Source organism: Drosophila innubila, assembly GCF_004354385.1.
Source record: "Drosophila innubila isolate TH190305 chromosome 2L unlocalized genomic scaffold, UK_Dinn_1.0 4_B_2L, whole genome shotgun sequence".
Lineage (NCBI taxonomy): Eukaryota > Metazoa > Arthropoda > Insecta > Diptera > Drosophilidae > Drosophila > Drosophila innubila.
The window spans coordinates 8,225,264-8,246,774 of NW_022995372.1; the positions used below are offsets into that span (position 1 = coordinate 8,225,264).

Genomic DNA, 21,511 nt, shown 5'->3' on the forward strand with positions numbered 1-21,511 from the left:
TGTCCATTGTGGCAAAGCTAAACGAGAATTTCTTTGTTTATTGTAGGTTCTCGTTGTTGTTGTTGCTATTCGCTTTCTCTTTCTCCTCTGTTAGTAATTCGCATTGTCAACGAATGCACAATTGAGCTCAAGTGTCAATTCTTTCCCCTCGTCTTTCTTTTCCAGCTCAAGTTGAGCTCATAACAAGTTTAAATGTCTTGGAAGGGCGGTCAGTTGATGTTATTGTGAAAAATTGAGACGCAGACGAAGTGACAGAGAGAAAGAGAAAGAAAGAGAGATAGAAAGAGATTGGAGCATAATAAAACACAAAAAAAAAAAACAAAGTGTGCTTGGGGTTTCTTTCTGGCTTTGAAAGTGAAATATTAAAAGTTTGAGAATATCTCTCATACGCACTGTGGTACGCTTTAATAAGGCCATTAAAACATTGTTGAAATTCTCTTTCAAAATGATAATTTTTAATTCTCTATAGTTATTAATAAAGCTTATTAAAGGTTATTATTAAAGGTTATTAATAAAGGTCTAAATTTTTAAAAGTGTGGATATTGAGTATATATATTATATATCTATTATTACTTACATTTTTTTTTAAATTTATCTTGGCATTTCCTTTTTCTTTGAGTCTGCGAAAGCCGTGTATCTTCAACGCCCTGTGGTACACTAAAATTGTTGTAAGTCTTTAGTATAATCGTTGAAATCATTTTAAATAGTACAGAGAAATAAGCTTTTTTCGCTTTTTCTTTCTTTTAGTTTTGCTCAGCAGCTAAAATGAAGCTCAACATTGCATTTCTTCTCTTTTATTTTCTATTATTATCATACTTATTATTATGAAGAGAACAACGCTTATTATCCTTGCACTGTCAGCAGCTGGACAATGCCAAGAATGCAATTGTGTCAGCTCCCATCTCCCAACTGGCAACCCAACCCTCCCTTCCGCCCACCCTCCATCCGTCAAATGCTATTACCATTATTTAATCAGACGCCCACTTGACTTAAGTTTAGCTTTTGCTTTCGACTTCATCTTCTGCTTCCCAGAAGAATATATCTTTATATTGTGGTCATAATTTATAAAAAAAACAAAAATTGAAGAGAAAATGAAGAAAGGCAAAGACAATCTGTGTTTGTGTGTGTGCGATGCAAGTTAACAGATAATTTAATTTTCTACTGATTGGGGAATTGGAGCATGCTTAAAACTAAATGAAACTAAACCAAACATAGCCTTCAAATTAACAAAAGCCCCTGTCTAAGCAGCTGGAAGAGAATTGTGTATGTACTCGAATTTGTATTTATTTTTATGAAATCAGTTTGCCAGCTCTGGCCAATGATTTCGAGGCTTAATTCTGAAGGTGCACACTGATTGCCATGGCAAAATAAAAGGCGGAGGAGTCGGGAATTGAGTGTGTGGGCAGTAATAGCTAAAACAAGGTCAGCAAGGGCGTAGGCAGCTTTAAGCACACTCAGCATACATGATCCTTAATATAAAATATTATACAGTAGAGTGGGTCCCTTTTTGTTTAAGACAAATCGGTTGTCAAAATTGTAATCTTCAACGAATTCTAAGAAAGCTTGTGCAATAAACCATCATTCTAAAATCAAAATAGAGCTTTTGAAATTTGCTTTATTATGTAGGTATTTTTTTTTTACAAATTTTGTAAAATGCTTTGCTTTAAAATATAAAAACTATAAAATAAATGAAATCGTTTTTCAAATATAGCAAAATTGCATTAACTATATTTTTAATTAATTTTTTGTACCAATATTGAAGATAATTCATGTTTGTGTACCCGCAAATAGTAGAGAAAAGTTAGAGCTCGGAAACTTCAATATCTTTTATATAATTTCATGAATTGTACAACTGCTGGACAACTTTCTAGCAATGAAAGATTCAGAGTTTCAATTTTATTTTGTTATTTTGTATGATGTGATACCAGTCTGAATGGATTTTGGAAGTTAAGAACTTGTTAGACAGAGTGTAGGGGAGGGGTATGTGCCCCCCACTGCCTACGCCCTTGGAGGTCAGTCTTAGACAACAGCAAACAGAATCGAAATCAGAGTCCAGGTCCGAGCCAAGTCCTGCTGCATCAGCACATAAAAAAATGACAGAAGATTCTGCAATTGAAAGAAATAAGCCAGAAAACAAGCACTGGCAACATCTCAAAAAACAAATGAACTGAGGAGCTGAACACGTAAGGTAAACACAGCAGCTTACAGCTTGTAGACACTGTACTACGATTACTTTTTTCTGCAATTGAAACTTTCTCTCTTTGTCGCTCTCCCTCTCTGTCTCTCTCTCTCTCTCTCGCTGGGCAGCTAAACATTTAACAGCTTAACTTTTGTGGGCAGCCAACTGCAATTAATCAGTGGCACGTGCCACGCCCAGCGCCCACAAATGCCTCTATCTTTTGCACGCGCACAAATTATGGGCAACATGGACAACGGCAACAGCAACTTGGACAACGATAACAGCAACAACTTGGCCAGCAACAAAGACAACCAACAGCAACAATATAACAACAAATGGTGGCGATAAAAGTACGAGTTGCCACTTGCAATGTGCTGCCAGATTGTTGACGTGACTTTTTTCCACTCGGTTTGGCCTTCAGTTTTTTTCGTTGCTGTTGTTGTTTTTTTATTGCTTTCTGTAACTGCAACAATGCGGCAACTATTTTGATATTTTCTGTTAAATGGTCAGAGTTTTTTCACGCTCTCTGCAAATTACTCGAACAAACTAAAGTGGATGATGACAATGACAATGATGATGATGACAATGATGATGATGATGATGATAATGTCAATGTTGCCTATGATGATGTTAACTTTTGTTCGTTGTCTCATTGATGTTTTTTGAGCATGTCAGAAGTGAACACTGGTTTAAATGACAGGAAATTCCGTGCAACACTTGTGTCATTTTTCAAAAGTAATTAAGTGTGAGCGAGAGGGGAGATAGCGAAAAAATTTTATTTCATTTTGATTATAATTGCACTCAATGCGATTGTTTTATCAGGAATGCTTCGTGAGTGTGATGTATAAAAAATATTTATAATGGAGAGAGATAGAGAGAGAGAATAAAAGAGAGAGACAATCAAATAGAGCAGGAGAAAGTGTTGTCAGCTTGCTTGACAAGTACGAGTAGCTTTAGCATCTTGTCTTTTATTGCCATCTGCAAATCAATCGATAACACTTCAATTTTAACACTGCTAGCAGCATTACTATTTAGCTTACCTCTCCCTCCCTCTCTTCTTCACTCCGCAATTGCCAAAACAAGGCATTTAACGCATCAACAAAATTCGCACATGTCACCAATTTTCTTGTTATTTGACACTTTGTCTTTGGGTTTATCAAATTTCGTTTAGTTGTTGCAGCATTTGTCTTGCGGCTGTTTATTTTAACAACATGACCCTCCCCCACCCCCTTTTTTATCAGGATCCCCCTTAACCGCAGACACTCCCACTAATATGAGACTCAAATAGTAATGTATTTTCTTAATTAAAATCGAGTAGTTTCTTGTTTTGGCAGCAGTCGATTTTGGTGTCAAACTCGTGATGTCTTGCAGCTATTGTCAGCACAAGCATATGACCTAAAGCTGCATGCTATCAGATATAACACTTTGTGGATCTTAACAGCAAATTGTCGTTAAACCTAACATTTTAATTACATTTCACATTCAACAAATTCTTTTACATTCTGTTGATTAAAATTTAGATTTAATTTCTTGCTCTTTTGTGCGGTTAATAATTGTTAAAATAGAAAAGAAATTGTGTATTTATGTTGTGACAAGTTCTGCGCTTGACAAACACAACAGTACGCTATAATTGTGATTTGATACCCTGTAAACAGACAATAGAAGTGGTATATGGGTTGGCTGTTAAGCCTATTTCAAATAATTACAGCAATTCAGAAGTTTTTCACTTTTACTTCAACTTAAAATATAACTTGACATTTAGTTCTACTACTTAAGCTTCCACTTCAACTTTGCTTCATCTTCAATTTCTACTACTTAGCCTTATTTTCTAACTTCTGTGTCTACTTCAACTTCAATTTCTACCTCTACTTTGAATTCTATTTACTATTTGTAGTACTACAAATCTGACTTTTAATTTTACTTATTCTATACTTCAAGTTCTAGTTCTTCTTAAGTACTACGACATTGATTTTCACTTCATGTTATATTTCAATTGATTTTTGTCTACTTAAATTTCGACTACAGCTTCAACTTGAGATTTGATTTCTACTTCTACAGCTGTTAACAGAGAGTATCACAAATTGGATCACTTGCAATTAAAATCAAATTTTAATTCTCAAAAACACCTTTAAACAATAAAAAAAGTACGTTCAGCAATTTATATTTAATTAAAAATGAATGAAATCACATTCTTTTGAATGCTTTTTTCTTAGAATGCTGGATGTGTTAACAATAAGTTGAAATTTTCTCGCCCTTTATGTAAGCTGATGACGTAGGGGTCGAGACAAATCACAACAAAGGTGTCATATTTAACAATAGAAAGGTGAGAATGAGGGAGAAGGAGAGTGGCAAAGAGAGAAAGAAAGGAGAAGACGAGAGCGAGGGTTTGGCTAACAAAGTGCTTTGTAATCAGCTTAAGCTTGAGTTTGAATGATTTTCGGGTTTTTCGTTCGTAACCTAACTTGTTATAAATATATAGCATACTTTTCAGAGGGTTGCTTTCCCCTTTTATTTTGAGGTTACGTGTTTAGCAATCTGTGGCGCTTATATAAACACTTTACTTCAGTTAAACGACGACACGTGTGACCATTTTTCCAAATTAAGTCATTTATCAGACGCAGTTTACAACGCGAATTTTGCCAGGTGTGACCAGCTGCTGTTTTGTTTGTGTGTTGTTTGCTTACACTTGAACAGCTTCCCTGTTCTATAATCAACATTAGATACGAGTAATTTCACGCCTGGGCGACAGTCGAATTTCGACTCTTGACTGTTGATGTCCAAATTCTCAAATGCATTTAATTAACTTTAATTTGTTTTAATTAAAACTTGAAAATTCTCATTTAGTGACTTGCCCAAAATGGCAAAGTTAACGAGATGCGCCCAAAGAGGGAGAAAGAGAGTGTGTGACTAAGAGAGAGAGAGAGAGAGAGAGAGAGAGAGAGGTGCAACTGTTTGCCTTGTGCTAAGTCTGCATAATCCTAAACACAAAAAAAACAGCAACAACGTAAAAAGAGAAACATAAAATATTGTAAAGTGGCGCCCGGTTGCATTTTAATTACATTTGCATAAGACGCAGCTTATCTGAGCAGCGACAGCAGCAGAGGCAGAGAGAGGGAGAGTGAGAGTGAGAGTGAGAGAGAGAGAGAGAGGCAGAGCAAAAAATGAGAGCAGCTGCATTTATAGCTCTCGATATACATATTTCAATTAAATCAATGCTTTTGTTAATAAATAAATATATGGACCTAACATTAAAAACGAGATAAAGAAAAGGAGACAAAGCAAAATCAAATTAGTAAATATTTTATTTTATAAAATTAATTCTCGTATACAATACTTAAGTTAATAAACGTTCAACAACCACTAACTACTGAGGCCTTCGACTCGAGTAAATATTAAATTATTATTAATAATACCCTTTAAAACATGATATCAAATCACAAATTTAATATAAAAGAAAATAAAACAAAAGGGGAAAACATAAATTCATATTACTTTTTTAAATTCATTGGGATACAACTATATTGAATATTACAACGAAAGAAAATTAAATTTAACTCAACTATTTTTTTTTATACACTTTACATATCACTGCAGGTAAATTAATGAACAACATGCAGTATTGCTGTGGTCTTTAGTAAGGTTGGTCGGTACTTTGAATACCCATGCTCTGTTCAAACCACAGCCCAGATCGAGGTAAAACTTTAATTACTTTGGCGCTAAAGTTCAGCGCACTTAACTTTGTGCAATCCACAGAAACTTTAAGCCTCTTACCAAAGCACAAAGCGAAACCTGAGCAAATTAAAGCCAAAACTTTTATACTTTTTGGGCTTTGTTTTTTATACCCTGAGCCCATTGAAAATGGGCAAAAAAATATAATGTGTTTGGCAGAATGTATGTAACAGGCAGAAGGAGGGTGGCAGACCCCATAAAGTATATATATTCTTGATCAGGATCAACAGCCAGTCGATCTAGCCCTGTCCGTCTGTCTGTCCGTCTGTCCGTCATCATCTGTTTGAACGCGTCGATCTCAGAGACTGTAAGAGCTAGAGACTTCAAATTTGGAATGCAGGTTTGTGAATACCATACGCAGGTCAAGTTTGTTCCAATTTTGATGCCACGCCCTTCGCCCACAAATTGAAAATAACGATTTACAGGCGCAATTTTTGACATAGCACTCCCTAACTGAACAATCAGTTGAGAAGTATGCGTAAAACGACCCTGAAAATTTCAAAGCGATTGACCCATAAATAAAGAAGTTATTTCGGAATTTAGATTTAGTTGAATAATTACATTTGGATGGCAAATCAAACGTGCGAGCGAGACAGCATGTTCACGTTTGTAAGGCACAAAGACAGAACGAATAAGTACCTATTTTTTTTTGGTACCAAATAAGAATTAAGCGATAAGCAAAAATATTATCGATATCATGTAATGAAATTGTTAATGTATAATTTATGTATACAAATATACAATTTGATTGAAATATAATTGTGTTAATATATAAATATGTATTTTTGCATGGCAAAATCAGCAGAAGCTGATAGCCATGTATGAAAATTGCATGAGAGAAGAGCGATCATTTTGCAGCACTACTTGCATCTTGCCGAGCACTGAAAGCTGCAAAAATAATAATTTTAATTATTAATATTTTCGATTCCTACACATATATATAATAAGTATCTGCTTATTATCGTTGTAAAAAAAAAACTTAGCATTTTCCGCTTTAAGAATCTCATAAAATTAGACATTGCCTTTTATTTCAATTTCGGCACTGCAGCAGCCTTTGGCAGGCTTGAATTTGTTGCGAGTGGAGAGTGAGAGAGAAAATGGGTGCTGCCAGATGCAGGCTGAGCAAAGTTGTAGTTTGTATTACTCTTGACACACGCTACATCGATTGCAAACGATTACGATTTGATTATTTGATTTACATTTTAATTAATTTTAAACAAGTTTATTATATTAAAGTTTATTATATTAAACTTATTTAAAATTAATTAGAAATTGATAAATTTAAATCGCAAGTCGTAATCGTAATCGAGTGATATTAGTTCAGTGAGGCATTAATAACGTAGTCTGCAGTGATAAGCACAGCAGTGACTTCAGAAACCGAAAGTTGTTCATAGTTGGTGTGTAATTTTGATATCCTGACCCATTGAAAATGGGCAAAATCAACATAAAATACATGGGCTCAGGGTATCCACTGTCGAGCGTGCTCGACTGTAGCCACCTCACCGCGAGCAAGCGAGCCGGGGTAGCGAGCGAAGGAGCAGGGCGAGCCCTTTGTTTTTTTTTTGTCCTTTGGTCAATAAAACAAAATGAAAACTGCAAACAGGGAGATAGGCAAATATTAGAGGAGAAAAAATGCGACTACAAGAATTTGGGGGAAAACAAAATGAAAACAAATGCCTGACTAAAATGCATATGCGACACACAAAGATAACGAGAAGATTTGTAGGCGAACCCAAAAAAAAAAGTGTTAAAAAAAAGAAAAACGAAACAACAACAAATCAAAAGTCAACTGCGTAACCCAACACAAAGTGAAACATGCATTTAGTCCCCCAACAAAAATAATGCAACACTTTAACTCGACCTGCGAAAAAACATAGTCAAATGTCATTGTGGTCATTGAATATGCATTCACCTTGTTTTCTCACTTTCCGCTTGGCTGTCGGAAAAACTGTCAGCGCTATGCATAGAAAATCCCTAGCAATATTCGTATTTCTGTCTCTGTCTCTCTCTTTCGACTTTCATTTCCGACTCGAAAAAGAATCTATTCGAATATTTTTTGACAACACAAATTTTGGGTGCACAAATAAATTTTGCATTGAATTGAAATTTGGAGAAATAGAGAATCGAAAATTCAATAGCACATCCTATGTAAATTCATAGTCAGATAAGCTGCAATTCCGCTTTAGTATTTGTGAACTAAAATCAAACAGGATAACACAAACAATATATATATATTTTTCTCTCTCTCTCTCTCTCTCAATTGCATTTTTGTCCAATGTAATAGTTAACTATTTATACCTGCATTCTATTCGTAATTCTGTATAATGAAGCATACATTTTGACTCAGCTGCGCTCTATGTAATCCTTTAAAACTGACGCAAAAAATGCAATTAGTTAAAAATACTACAAATTACTACAAATTTAAGTAAGTGAAAGTTGTTATAATCCAAATGAAAATTGTATTTTATTTATAGTGTATTTTTTATTTATTAATTATAATTTATTCTTGAACGATAATCAACACCTTTTAAGAAACTTTAGCAAACACATAATCAGAGCTATGAACAAACTTAAATTGCAGTTAATAATATTTGATACTTGTATTACAATTAAACAGACAGTCTAACTTTAATCAAGCAGATATTTAAGGGCAGCACCGAAATTGTTTTAAGTGCATGCCAGAGTTTTTTTTTTAATAAAAAGCAAATTATTAGTATATTTTTAGCATTTTCTAATCTTTTTCTTGAATAGTTGTCCCACTTTTAATTCTTGTGAAGACATGGACTAGATTTGATTTCAATGCCACACATAAGTTAACATGATTCACAGCTGCCATGTAAATCGAATCACCATCCATTAAATCAATACAAGAGTCGGCAGAATTACGACTTTGGTGCACATAAAATGCAATTTAATGTCTTAGCTGCTGACAAAAGCATTGCCACACTGTAGACCTGGCCAAGGACATGTGTGTGTACACAGTACACAGACACATATTGTAAAATAGAAGTAGAAATAGGAGCATAAACAATATTTATAGTTATCCCTCCGTACCCAACAACAACAACACCAACAGAAACAACAACAACTCGTATGTCTGAAAAGAGTTCCACTTTTCCCACTCCAAGCTAACGACTATGAGTTTTGTGGTCATAAAAGACAAACATTGTGTTCGCATCTGTGCTTGTTATAGTTTTCCAGTGCTCCCAGTTTATTCCAGTTTTTCCTGTTGATGTTAAAGTAAATGCTACAGGGTGACACAGGCAGATAGCTATTTTATGTACATTGCCAACTTCATTTGGTCGCCATTCGATCAGCATTTGAAACACATTTCAATGGTTTTTATAGCTCTCAGGCCAAGCACATCAATCAAATGGTCAAATATTATTGGCAAAACATGCGCCTATCCTGTTTTGATTTCTAATACATGCTTTTTTTCTCTCTCTCGCCATACATTTGCCATGAAATTTAGTGACAAAGCAGAAAGACTTGCAATAAATACTTATACCACACCATCAACACACTGAGACAGGGGCGTGCCGCCGCAAACTAGGCTACAATTTTAATGCCATCTTATCAAAAATGTGAAAGGAGGAGAAAAGAGAGATAGAGAGTGCGAGATAGAGATAAGGATAGAGAGAAGACATTCGGACACTGCGTAATAGTTTGATAAATTGCGCAAAAAAATTGATTGATGCTTCAAGTTGGAGTCCTTGCCACACCATCAGCAACATTCGCATTCGTGCGGCACTGTTGCAAGCAGGCATCGTGTCTGTTTTCAATATAAATAAGCGCAAATTGCGCCTGTGTCACTGACGGTCATCATGTCTATAAGTCAAGTTGGTCTCGTCTACGCGTCTGAGCATAAATCAATGTAATTAATGCGAATTTAGCAAATGCCTTTGCCGCAACAGTAACAACAACAGCCACAACAATACGACTACTTAATGGCATTTCGAGTACAACAATTATTCACTTTTGTTTCTCTATTTCACACACACTTTCTTTCTCTCACTTTCCCTCTCCCTCTCTCTCCTTCTCGCATTGTTATTGTTTTTATGCTTCTCTATCATTATTTACACACATTGCCTGGCAGACGGAGGCCGTCAAGGTCGTACAGTATCTTTAACGTTGAAACACAACGAATGAAACAAATGAAAGCAAGAAAGTAAACACAGGAATTGTTGTAATTTATATAAATATAATTCTAAATTTTATACCCTGAGTCCATCGAAAATGTGCAAAATGGGTATAATGTGTTTGGTAGAATGTATGTAACAGGCAGAAAGGGGCGTGGCAGACCCCCCAAAGTATATAAGTTAACACCAGCTAGGTTCAATTGGGCAACCGGATGCCGTCGCGACTAAAAGATACTAATTTGTCTCAATTTATATATTCTTGATCAGGATCAACAGGCGAGTCGATTGAGCCATGTCCGTCTATCTGTTTGAACGAGTCAATCTCAGAGACCATAAGAGCTAGAGACTTCAAACTTATTTAATAGGTTCCTGGATACCGTGCGCAGATCAAGTATGTTTTTTTTTTTTTTTTGAATCAGACCTCTATATCATATAGCTGCCATAGGAAGGATAGATCGAAAATGAAGTTTTAGTATGAAAAACTTCTTGGTTTTTTGAGATATCGCCATCAATCTCATACAATATTCATCTGTGTGGGTAATATACATCCCGACAATATTAGGCTCAAATCGGCCTACTGTATCATATAGCTACCATGGAGACGCTCAGTCGAAAATCAAGTTTTAGTATGAAAAAAATTTTTGTTTTTTGAGATATCTTAACCAAATTGATCAAATATGAATTTAAGTTGGTGTTAGATATTCTGGCGAAATTTGGTTCAGATCGGTTTTCTATATCATATAGCTGTCATAGGAACAATCGTTCGAAAATCAACTTTCAGTACAGAGAACCTGGGCACAGGGTATCCTAGTGTCGAGCTGTATTGCACTGGGACAAAGTTTCGGTTTTCGGTTCTTGAACTCGAATTTATTTTGAAACAGTTATTTTCCGTTAAGGTCCAGGTACCGGTTCCGGTATTATTCCCTGCTCTCTACCCACTCACTTCCCCTACTTTGTGGGTAGCTTACGCCTTTGTGAAATTTAAGCCTAACCAACACTGAAATTGCCTTAAAGTAGCTCTCTCCCTCTCCCTCTAACTATTTCTCCCTCACACCTATCCGCACTACCCGCAATCCGCAAATAGTTTCAAGTGAAATAAGTGAGGTTGCCTCCGCTTTTTGGCCAGGTCAGTTCATTTAGCCGGCTGTCAATGCAAACGCCGAAACTTTTCTGCGCTGAAAGATACAATTTAATGCTTGAGTGCTGCGAGATGCGGCACAAATCCCATTTCTCCCTTTCACCAGCTCTCACACAAAAGGGGGACTCTTTGGAGACTTTTTGGAGTAAATCTGTCATGCCAGGCACGCGTAACGTTAGTTGGACTACAAGTTGTGGCAAGTTTGGGGCAGGTTCAAGCTGCTACCTGCTGTTACCTTCTAATGGATAGTGCAACCAATCAATGCGTAAGCTTTGAACATATGCCAACTCTCAACTTGCCAGCACTCGCTCAATACGTTTACTTAGGATCGTAGAAGAGGGGAAGAGAGCGGGGGAAATGAGAGAAGCTATTAAAAGTTTGCTCAAAGTTTCGCACATAATTTAAACTATGACATAGAGGCCGCAACTTGCTTCACTCCTGTTCATCCTTTTTTCCTTACATGATTAGTCTTTTTGGGCAGCAACAGCTGCTCTCCTGCCTTCTCCTTGGGCATGATATAGCACTTAATACATTCCGATATCGGGAGCAGGGAACTGAATTGAAGGTGTCAACTGATTCTAAAAGTTTAGCTAGTCAAGTTACTTCAATTTACTCGTACTTTAAGTGACCGAACAATGCCAAAACAATACTCGTCCATTAATTATGTTTGGCTTCTGTTGCTGCAACAGTTGCAAGTTGTACTAGTCGAAGTCATGCCCCATAAACAAGTCAACTGCAAGAGTTGCCTTAGGAACACATACAGTACTAAACATTTCTCTCACAACCCCACAAAATTATGGGCATTGCTAAATGTGCAACAACAGCAGGAACAACAAGAGACATTTCAATTGTTCAATTAAAAGTAGTCGAAGAGGAGTATGCCCTGTAAAGATATCAGTAATTCAACTTTGAGGTAGAAATTGTTTATATTAAGGAAAATTTATATATTGAATAAGTCTTATTCCATATGAACAATTGACTTATAAATTACATTAGTTACAAAATTAACTTCTATTTTAAATTTAATTTTGATAATTAAAATGAAAAGCATATGAAACCTAGAAAATCAACAAATTCGGTTTATTTTAAGAAATGCTTTTTAAATCTGAACAGAATGATTATCAAATATCAATAAATTAAAAATCTATTGTTATCACTTTAAAAAAAGTTCAGATGATTTTTTGTAATAGTTACGCGTGAACTCTTGTTACACCCTCTAAGCCTAATTAAATACAACTACGAGGTATAAAACTGGCTGCGCTTCTCGCCTAACTATGCAAATTTCAACATGTTGTCCAGATAGAAGAGCTTGTCCTTTTGCTGTTGGGATCTGTAAGCAAGAGAAAATCGAAAACAACTCGCACTTGAAAATTAACACTGCATTTATGTAAAATGTTCATCACTATTACTTTAAAATTTTCAAATTTTTCGACTCACGTTCCATGACATAAATCTTATAGACTGCTGAGGTAATTTATCATACACCTGACTTGGTTGATACTATTTTTATGTACTTTTTTTAGGGCCATTAGCAATTAATTTGTTGATATGCCGAAAATTTTGGCTTCATAAATTATCCAATGTTGCGTACGTGACAAAAATTTGTGGTTGATTTTCCATTAGGAGCGCAGCTGGCGTATCCTTGCATCCTTGTCGTCCTGTCAATTGATTTAAATGGCTTTGAAGCTGTCGCTGGCACATAAACTAATTAGAACTGTATGTTGACTTTGCTCTCTCAATTTGTCTTCACTAGAATTGAGGTTTAGGTGAGCTGAGAGAAGAGTGAAGAAAAGAGGCACCACCAAAAAGTTTAATTCAACCAAAAAAAAAAAGAAAACAAAACAGAAAACGAAAACGAAAAACGCTTGACTTTGCACTTTGTAGTTTTCACTAATTGCCAACCGCAGGAATGTGAGATATTTGACAATGGAGAATCGAGAATCCAGAATTGAGATAGCAGATAAATAGGAGACAAATGAATGCAATGTTTGCATTGTGACGATGGTTGGTTTAAATGTTTTAAAATGAAAAAGCCACAAAACCGCAAACATGACAATCATATACATGGCATACGAAAATCAAATAAAATAGAGAAAGGACACAATAGAGTTGCATAGAGAAGCGATGGGAGAGAGAGAGAGAGAGAGGCTGGAGTAAGATATGCGAGAGACCGCAACAACATTGTTGCACCTCGCATGTGGCATAAACAGCTGTCGGACAGAGGCAGAGCCTTTTCTCTGGCCGCAATCATAAAAAATCAACGAAGCAGCCAAGCGACAAATGCATTTCAACAATTTTTACGACCAGAGAGCGAGAGACTAAGAGAGCGAGATGGAGAGAAAATACCCACCCACACACACACACACACACACACACACACACACAGGGGCAACCACAAAACAGCAGAGCACAGCAAAGGACAGTTTTAAGAATTGCAATAAAACATTTGCAACAATTTAGATGCCGTTACAGTTGCTGTTGCAAGTATTGTTATTGTTGGCGTTGCCTTTGCTTTTGCTGTTGTTGTTGCTACTGCAGCTGCAACTAGGCAGCTCTATACACACATTTTTGATATCTACTTGGACATGCAGTTAGCTGACTTTATGACCAGGCCACATTAAGCGCCATTAATGGCTGGCAACATTTCCGTTTCCGTTAGCCAACCGCGCCAAGCGATTTGTGTTGTGATTTCGCAGGTTCAATTACAGAGTATTCCTATAAATTTTAGTGACAAACCCAAACGATTGTGCAACAAAGAAGAATCTTTATCTCACTTAAATTTCATGCAAGTTTCTGGTCAGGAAAATATTTTAAGAACTTGTCTCTGTGACTTGCTACGAACATTGAATATCATTCCAAATTCATTCAAGTGCAAAACTTGTCGATAAACTTTGTTGAATGGAGAGAAAGTCGACAAAATATGCTTTAAGCATGTCGTTACTTAAATGCACTAACAGTTAATGTTGTGACTATTAACATAATATTATAGTCTCAGTCTCAATAGCTAAATATTTAAATCTATACTTACTACATTCGCACAACTGTGACACATTTTTATGTGAGCTAAGTAAGTGATAAAGTTGACTTTGATTTTGCCACTCGCTCAGGCTTGACTCGCATTTAGCCACGCCCCTTCTTAGACTCCCCCTAAAGTGCATACAGTCAAGTGCAGTGAAGCCAAATTGCTTCAATGTCAATTTTTATGGCTGTACAAAAGACTTTGTCATTGTGTCTGATATCAAGAGTTTCGATTTGTTGCCAAGCATTGGGCAAATATTGCTCACAACTAACAACTCGATAGCTACCAGATGAATGAGAGTTTTAAAGTACAAAGCTCAATGGGACATTTGTATTTGTATTTGTTGTATCCTCTAATCAAGCCATGTCATGTATACTTTCCACTAGGAACGGTTAAAACAATCCCAGCTCAGAGCTCTTACGATATTCTAGACAAGTCTCATAGGCACAACCACTAAATTTAAGGCAGCCCGAAGTCTATCCATAGCTAAATCTAAATCTCTAAATCTAAATCTCAATTTATTCACGCTCTAGAATGTTCTTCTTAGGGTATATTCAAGTCTAATTGGTTTTATCTCTTGCTCCACATCTTCTGTTAAACTTCTTTTACTCATTTAATAGTGTCATGCTTTTCTTGCTATCTTTCTTTAAATTATTTTCTTATAGTAACCGATAATATTTCCTATATGTCACGTCATTTACATTTTACTCTATGCAGCAAAAATTTACAGGAAATTCTTGCATCACCATGCAACATTAAAATTACATAGGTTAAATGTCAACTTTTAATAAATATGACAACAAGCTATAGCCTCATCTACCGCAAAAAATATTTCAATGTATATGTATGTGTATAAAAGTTATGTATGTTTGTATATAAAAAATTGAATTTTGATGTAATAAAGTCAAGGCAAAAATGTTGTGAGGATTTAATGAAAAATATGCATGAGAGTCAGGCGCCAAGTAAAACGAATTAAATATGTGAAAATAATAAGTGAGAGCATTGACAAACGCTATAGTATGATTGAATACGAGATACCCTAGAGTCAAGAGTGATATTACTTAACATGAAATTTAATAACGGAACAAAATGTCAAATGGCCTTATGCTGGTTTTTATTAAATTTTAAGGTATACTGGGCTATGTGATATCTTATGCAATTTTTAATCAGAGGTATAACTCAACTGAATATTTTATAAAGCTTTAAATATTCAAGTGTAGGGTGACATCTGTAAATAGCCTCTAATGCAATTAATAGAGGGTATACACAAAAATTCAATATGACATATTGTAAATATAAATAACGCATAAATTGCATAGCACATAACACGAAGAGAGGACATGCCCTTTAATTAAGGATCAGGCAGACGCCCAGCTAAAGGCTTAAAGTGCTGCCCATAATCTATATATTAAATTTTCTCTTTCGCACAAAAGAGCTTTATTGAAAGGAAGCAGAAGACTCGTTGAGTTTTCCAGTTGTAGATTAGCACAGACTAAACAGTCTCAGCTGTATAATATATTCTGTGTTTATGGCAAATGGAAGTGCATACAAGTAGAAGTATTAATTTATTTATTATCAGATATGTGGGCTTTGAAATTGCCAAGTTTTAATTAAAATGTCGTCGACAGATCTCAGTCAGGTTGGCAATTAGCAATGTCTTGCCATAAATTTCATTTGCAGAATTGGCTTAGCCAACAACACACACTGATACACAGGCAGGGAAATACACATTGTGGTATCATATTACACATACGCCAAGTGTGCCCAGATGCAGTCAGAGAGTTGTCAACCTGCTCACTAAATGTGCATAATTTTCGCTAGATAAGACGCCAGCAAATGCAAATTATAGCCCAAAACATGCATATGAAAGGAACAGTCACAGATTGGTAGAGAGTGACAGAGATAGGGAAAGTGAGCAGAATATAAGTAAATTGATAAACAGACAGCTTTCTGCCCTGAAGTGAAAGCACACGTGGTTTAGTTGTGAAACACTTTGTGCAGGCAAAAGTTTATTGTTGCTATTTAGCCTTGCCACATATGCAGCAAATGTGTGTGCCACAAAAGCAAATATTCGGAGGAAACCTTTTGCTTGGTCAACTTGATATGAAATTTATTTAATTAAAGCAATCCTGTTGTCCTCGTTGAGGCTTTTCCTATAACAACAATTATAAATGATTTATGTAATTTACTTGCAACTCGACACTATTTGCACTCTCTCTATCTCACTCACTCTTTTCTACAATCTCTCTTCCTTTATGCATCTCTGAGATAAGTTGTTCGTCTATATTTACCTGTCTTTGGCCCACAATTGATCCCTATGACTACTTGGCTTTCTTGCTAAGTAGCTTATTGAATTATGAATGCCTCAGCAGAGCAGTTGAATGATGCAACGAGTTTGCTTTTGGTATTCACGCATTCGCTCAAAGTCAGTATGAGCATCTGAGTGTTGAACATGATATCCTATTGATTATATTTTGAAGTAAACATTGTGAGTTACTATCTGCTAGTTCACAGTGCGGTTATTGTTGGGTATTTTCAATTTATTTGAGTTGAACACTTTCGGTTGAAATATAAACCTCCTTTGAAGTGTTAGTACTTTAAGGTGAATGTTTTGCCAACAATTGAGCATGAGTCAGCTTAAATTGATAAACAGCTAAATCAAATAAATTCATAAAAATGTCTAACAAATTATTATTCGTTTAGGATTTTAAGTTCTGTGTCTTCGATGTTCCCCACTTTAATACAATTTGAGAACGCCATCAGAATCACATAAATTACATCATCACATTGGCACTAGGAGTTTTCCTAGTCGACAAAACAAATGGAAAACTGAGACAAGTTCAACTATTTAATATGCAAAACGCGTCAATTTGTGCCACATAACCAGAAAAGTCACAGAATAGAAAAGAAAAGAAATAAAATGAAATGAAAGAAAAGCAAATGATTGTCGCCACGAATCATAGGCGTCAAATCGTTAGGCCGCCTGTGTCAGTCAACATTTTGCGCTTGGTGTAGAAAATTTCATTCATTCATGTGTCTAGAGTACGTGATAATTGCATACTTTTCGCACAGTTCGCATTCGCCTTGGAAATGCCAACGACAGATGAAAATACTTGTAAAATTTAAACAGGCAAAAAACTGAAATCATTATTCTTTTTCTTTTCTGTAAACAGTCACAAAATTCATACGCATTGGCATTGCTGATAAGAACGATAATCCGCCCTATTTCGACAAATCGCTGTATGAGGCGGAAGTGGATGAGAACGAGGACATACAGCACACAGTGTTGACAGTGACAGCCAAAGATCACGATGAGTGTAAGTATATTTGCATGCCTCGAATTAAGAGAAGAACATATCTTCTGTTCTGGCCATGTGTGTAATACGAATTGCTAACAATTATTTTCCAGCCTCACGTATTCGCTATGAAATCACCAGCGGCAACATTGGTGGCGCTTTTGCGGTTAAAAATATGACGGGTGCCATTTATGTGGCCGGCGCTTTGGACTACGAGACACGACGCAGGGTAAGCTGGGCGTGGCATCCACCCACCACCCACAGAATTTATCCTTATTTTTCAGCTTGACAATCGATGTGGTTGCCTTAGAATTTATGAAATAATCGCAATGGTTCAGTCGACTGTGAAATTTGCTTATGTCAAACTCAAGTTTCTACTGAAACTCATCCTATGCCGTAGAACTGTAATACAGAAAATATTCGATTTTGATTCTAAAAATTTCGAATTTTTGTTTTTATTCTCAACATTATGAAAAGGAAAAAATATCGCAACTGTTATACACACAACTGTTACATTTAATTGTCAGACGCTCCTTTAATATGCAATGAAAGAAAACTTTCATTGATTAGCTTTGAAGTCGCAGGATGAATAATAAAAGAATAGCTTGTGCAATCAATTTAGCAATTCAATATGTAACCCGAGATCTCAGTGGCTATAAAATTCATTAAGAAACTGTGTGGTAAGTGCATTTGCTTCTGAATTTGATTACATAGCAGAACACGGCATAGTGAGCTCACCGCCAGGCTAGTTAAATATTTAACAGTTCAAACCAGTTAAGTTACATGCTGTGGTCAAAAAGGCGAAATACAAAGCAGCGAAAAGAGTCCGGGAAAATGTTGAAAGAAGGAATGGAATGGAAGAGGAGAAAGTTGGTAGAAACATTAATTGAATTTCAATTTCGAACAATTGACCCAAAAGTGAAGTCAGCCATTAGTTCACTTGAAGAACTTTAATTAAATTCAATTTCAATACAATACCCATACATATGCAAATATTTGAGTTGAAATTTGAGACGAGAAAATTAAAATTAATAATTTACCGCATGACATTTAATTTGTCGTTCAGTATGAGCTGCGTTTGGCCGCCTCCGATAACTTGAAGGAGAACTATACAACGGTCATAATACACGTCAAGGATGTCAATGACAATCCTCCAGTGTTCGAGAGGCCCACATATCGTACTCAAATCACCGAAGAGGATGATCGTAACTTGCCCAAACGTGTGCTGCAGGTCATTAACTAAGTGAAACTAGTTCAAAATTAGTTACAATCATTATTATTGATTCCTTTTTTGTTAGAGTTTCATTTTGTAGCGCTTTATTCATGTTATTTGCATATATGTATCAAGCATACGACATGTTGTCCCCGAGTCATATAAATCCCTTAGTTTAGATATTATTGCATGTGAGTTTTGCTTGAGATTTTATCGCACAGCTGGTTTAACCAGTTACAAAACGAGCTTGAATTTATTGTTTTGTTTGTTTGAGCTTGATTTATTTTTTTATCTTATAGTATATAGTTGGAGCATAAAGTCAAAAGTTACTTAAATTAATGTCAATTCAATTGACTTGGCACTAAGTAAATATTTATTTCAATTATTTACATTACTTAAAGTCTTAAATATTTTACACACTTCGCGCATTTTACAATTTTTTGTCACTTGATGCGAGCACTTTCGGTAATTGCAAACGGCTTTGACATTTTTTACACTGACACTTGGGTAAAAACAGTGTCATATTTAAAAGCAGCTGTTTGTTGTTTATATTGTGAAGAGCAAAAAGTTGGATATATGAAGGTTTGATTGATCCCATTACATTAATTTTATATGCAAATATTTCTACATATTTATCTCATGAAGAGAAAGTCTTGAATATAAAAAAATATATAAAATCAAGATGCATAAAAAGTGCATCAAAGTGTGATTTAAAAATGTCACACGACAATAAAATCATTCTATATAGATTAATCATTAAGCACCCATTGGCAATTAGTGCAAGAAAATCCATAAAAAAAAATGTTTAATTACAAAAATTACAATTTAATTATGAGTTATTGAATAAGTTTATTAAAGTTAACTAACAAATTATTATGCAAGCTTTTAGAGAGACAGCTCGTAATATTCTGTGACAGGAATACACACATATTCATGCTCATATGAACATTTGTAAAGTATTGTGCAAATTAAACATTGTTTAAATGTATTTTAATCAACCTTTTTTTTAAATGCTTACAATAATTTAAGTTTACACGTAATTTATGCGTAAGTTTTTGTGATTAAAATTTATTCTTGATCGTTATTTTTTCTTTATTTCTCGTTCTTATTTTGTTTTCGGTTATTCTGCAATCGACCGTACTTTATTTTATTTATGGCTTTATTTTTATTGTTTACACACGGTCCCAACAACCACTGTTGTTGTTGCTATTGTTGTTGTAATTTTGTGGTCGTATTCAGTATGAACTGAAATTGGTTGCCTCGGATAGTTTGAATGAGAATCAAACAACAATCGTCATAAGCGTACGCGATGTCAACGATCTACCTCCAGTCTTTCCACAAACATTGTACGAGCGCTCCCTCAACGAGGAAATGGCCACGCCCTTCACCATCATGCAGGTCGCTATGCCCATATAAATATACATATAAAATATCATATACATATATATATTATGTACATATAACAATTAATTTAACATGACAACACCAACGGAAAAAAATAAAACCTCATCGTAATCATTTCTCTTTCTCTGTCGCTCATACGTAAATTATGTATATTCAAGCAACAATAACAACAAAAAGTAATAATAATTTGTGGTACAAGATGTAAAATTATATTTTATTAAACAACGAAAAAGTATAATTGAAAGGAAATCCATTGGCAAACATACTTCGAGATACACACTATAAATATTTGTTATTAAGGCCGATTCCAGTTTCAATTATGTTTTACATTTGTTTTTTTTTTTTATTTAATTAGCATGTTCCGATTAATGTTCTCGCTATATATATTTATTTTACCTAGAACTAAATAGATTTAAATGTAAATTATGTTATCTTTATTATTGTAGCTCTGTTCACATTTCTATTACTTTTGTTGCTCTTGCTTTTAAAGATAGAACTGTATGCTAGATTCTGTAACTGATTTACAGATTGTTTGGCTTTTGTTTCTCATAATTAAATTTAATTGCATGTACAAATATTATCTATATGTATTTAAATACACAAATATGTACACTCTCTTACGACTAATTAAATTGAATGTGCTATTTAATTTGTGATGCGACATATTTTTACTTAAACATAGCCTTATTTCAGTATAATTTTAGTTAGTTTGTATGTGTTGTTTTACCCGCTTGCGGTTCACTGCAGCTTACTGGCATCTGTTAACTAATTAAAGCTTTAAAATAGAATCTCAAATGCATAGATTTTCCCAAATCACAATTATTATCACAAAAATTATTATTTGTATATAAAAATACATAATAAATTAAAATTACCAATACGCAATGTAGACTGAGATTTGTAAATTAAAACATATTTGTAAGCTATTAGCTTTGTTGTATTTTAGTGTTTGTTTTAATTTAAATTTATTTATTGAATATTGAACTAATGTTTCAATTGTTTTCATTACTTTCAAACTGAACCGCATTGGAGCAGGTCACCGCAACGGATGGTGACAAGGATCGTCCACAGAATATTGTCTATTTCCTAACCGGCCAAGGCATTGATCCAGATAATCCAGCCAATAGCAAATTCGACATTAATCGTACTACTGGCGAGATATTTGTTCTTAAGGTAAGTGGCAACAACAACATTAACAATATCAACAATAACTCGTTCTTAAAATAACAGAATAATATGCAGCTTAAGCATAAAAATACTGTCAGCAACCGCAACGAATTTCGCATCAAATAAATAAATAAACTTAAAATTGGGTTAAAATAATCGGTTTGAGTATGCTCAATTAAATTAATTAAATATAAAGCGATAGCATCATTTTAAAATTTAAAGAGACA

General features: G+C 34.9%; 1 protein-coding gene across 1 annotated transcript in view; it reads left to right on the plus strand.

The window, feature by feature from the left end:
* Positions 1-21,511, plus strand: part of LOC117794500 (neural-cadherin) — a 108,956-nt gene that overhangs the window by 70,818 nt on the left and 16,627 nt on the right. Inside the window, 4 exon segments of the mRNA XM_034635128.1 lie at positions 17,378-17,521; positions 17,614-17,729; positions 18,567-18,731; positions 21,153-21,290. Of these exon segments, the coding sequence (XP_034491019.1) occupies positions 17,378-17,521; positions 17,614-17,729; positions 18,567-18,731; positions 21,153-21,290 (563 nt within the window).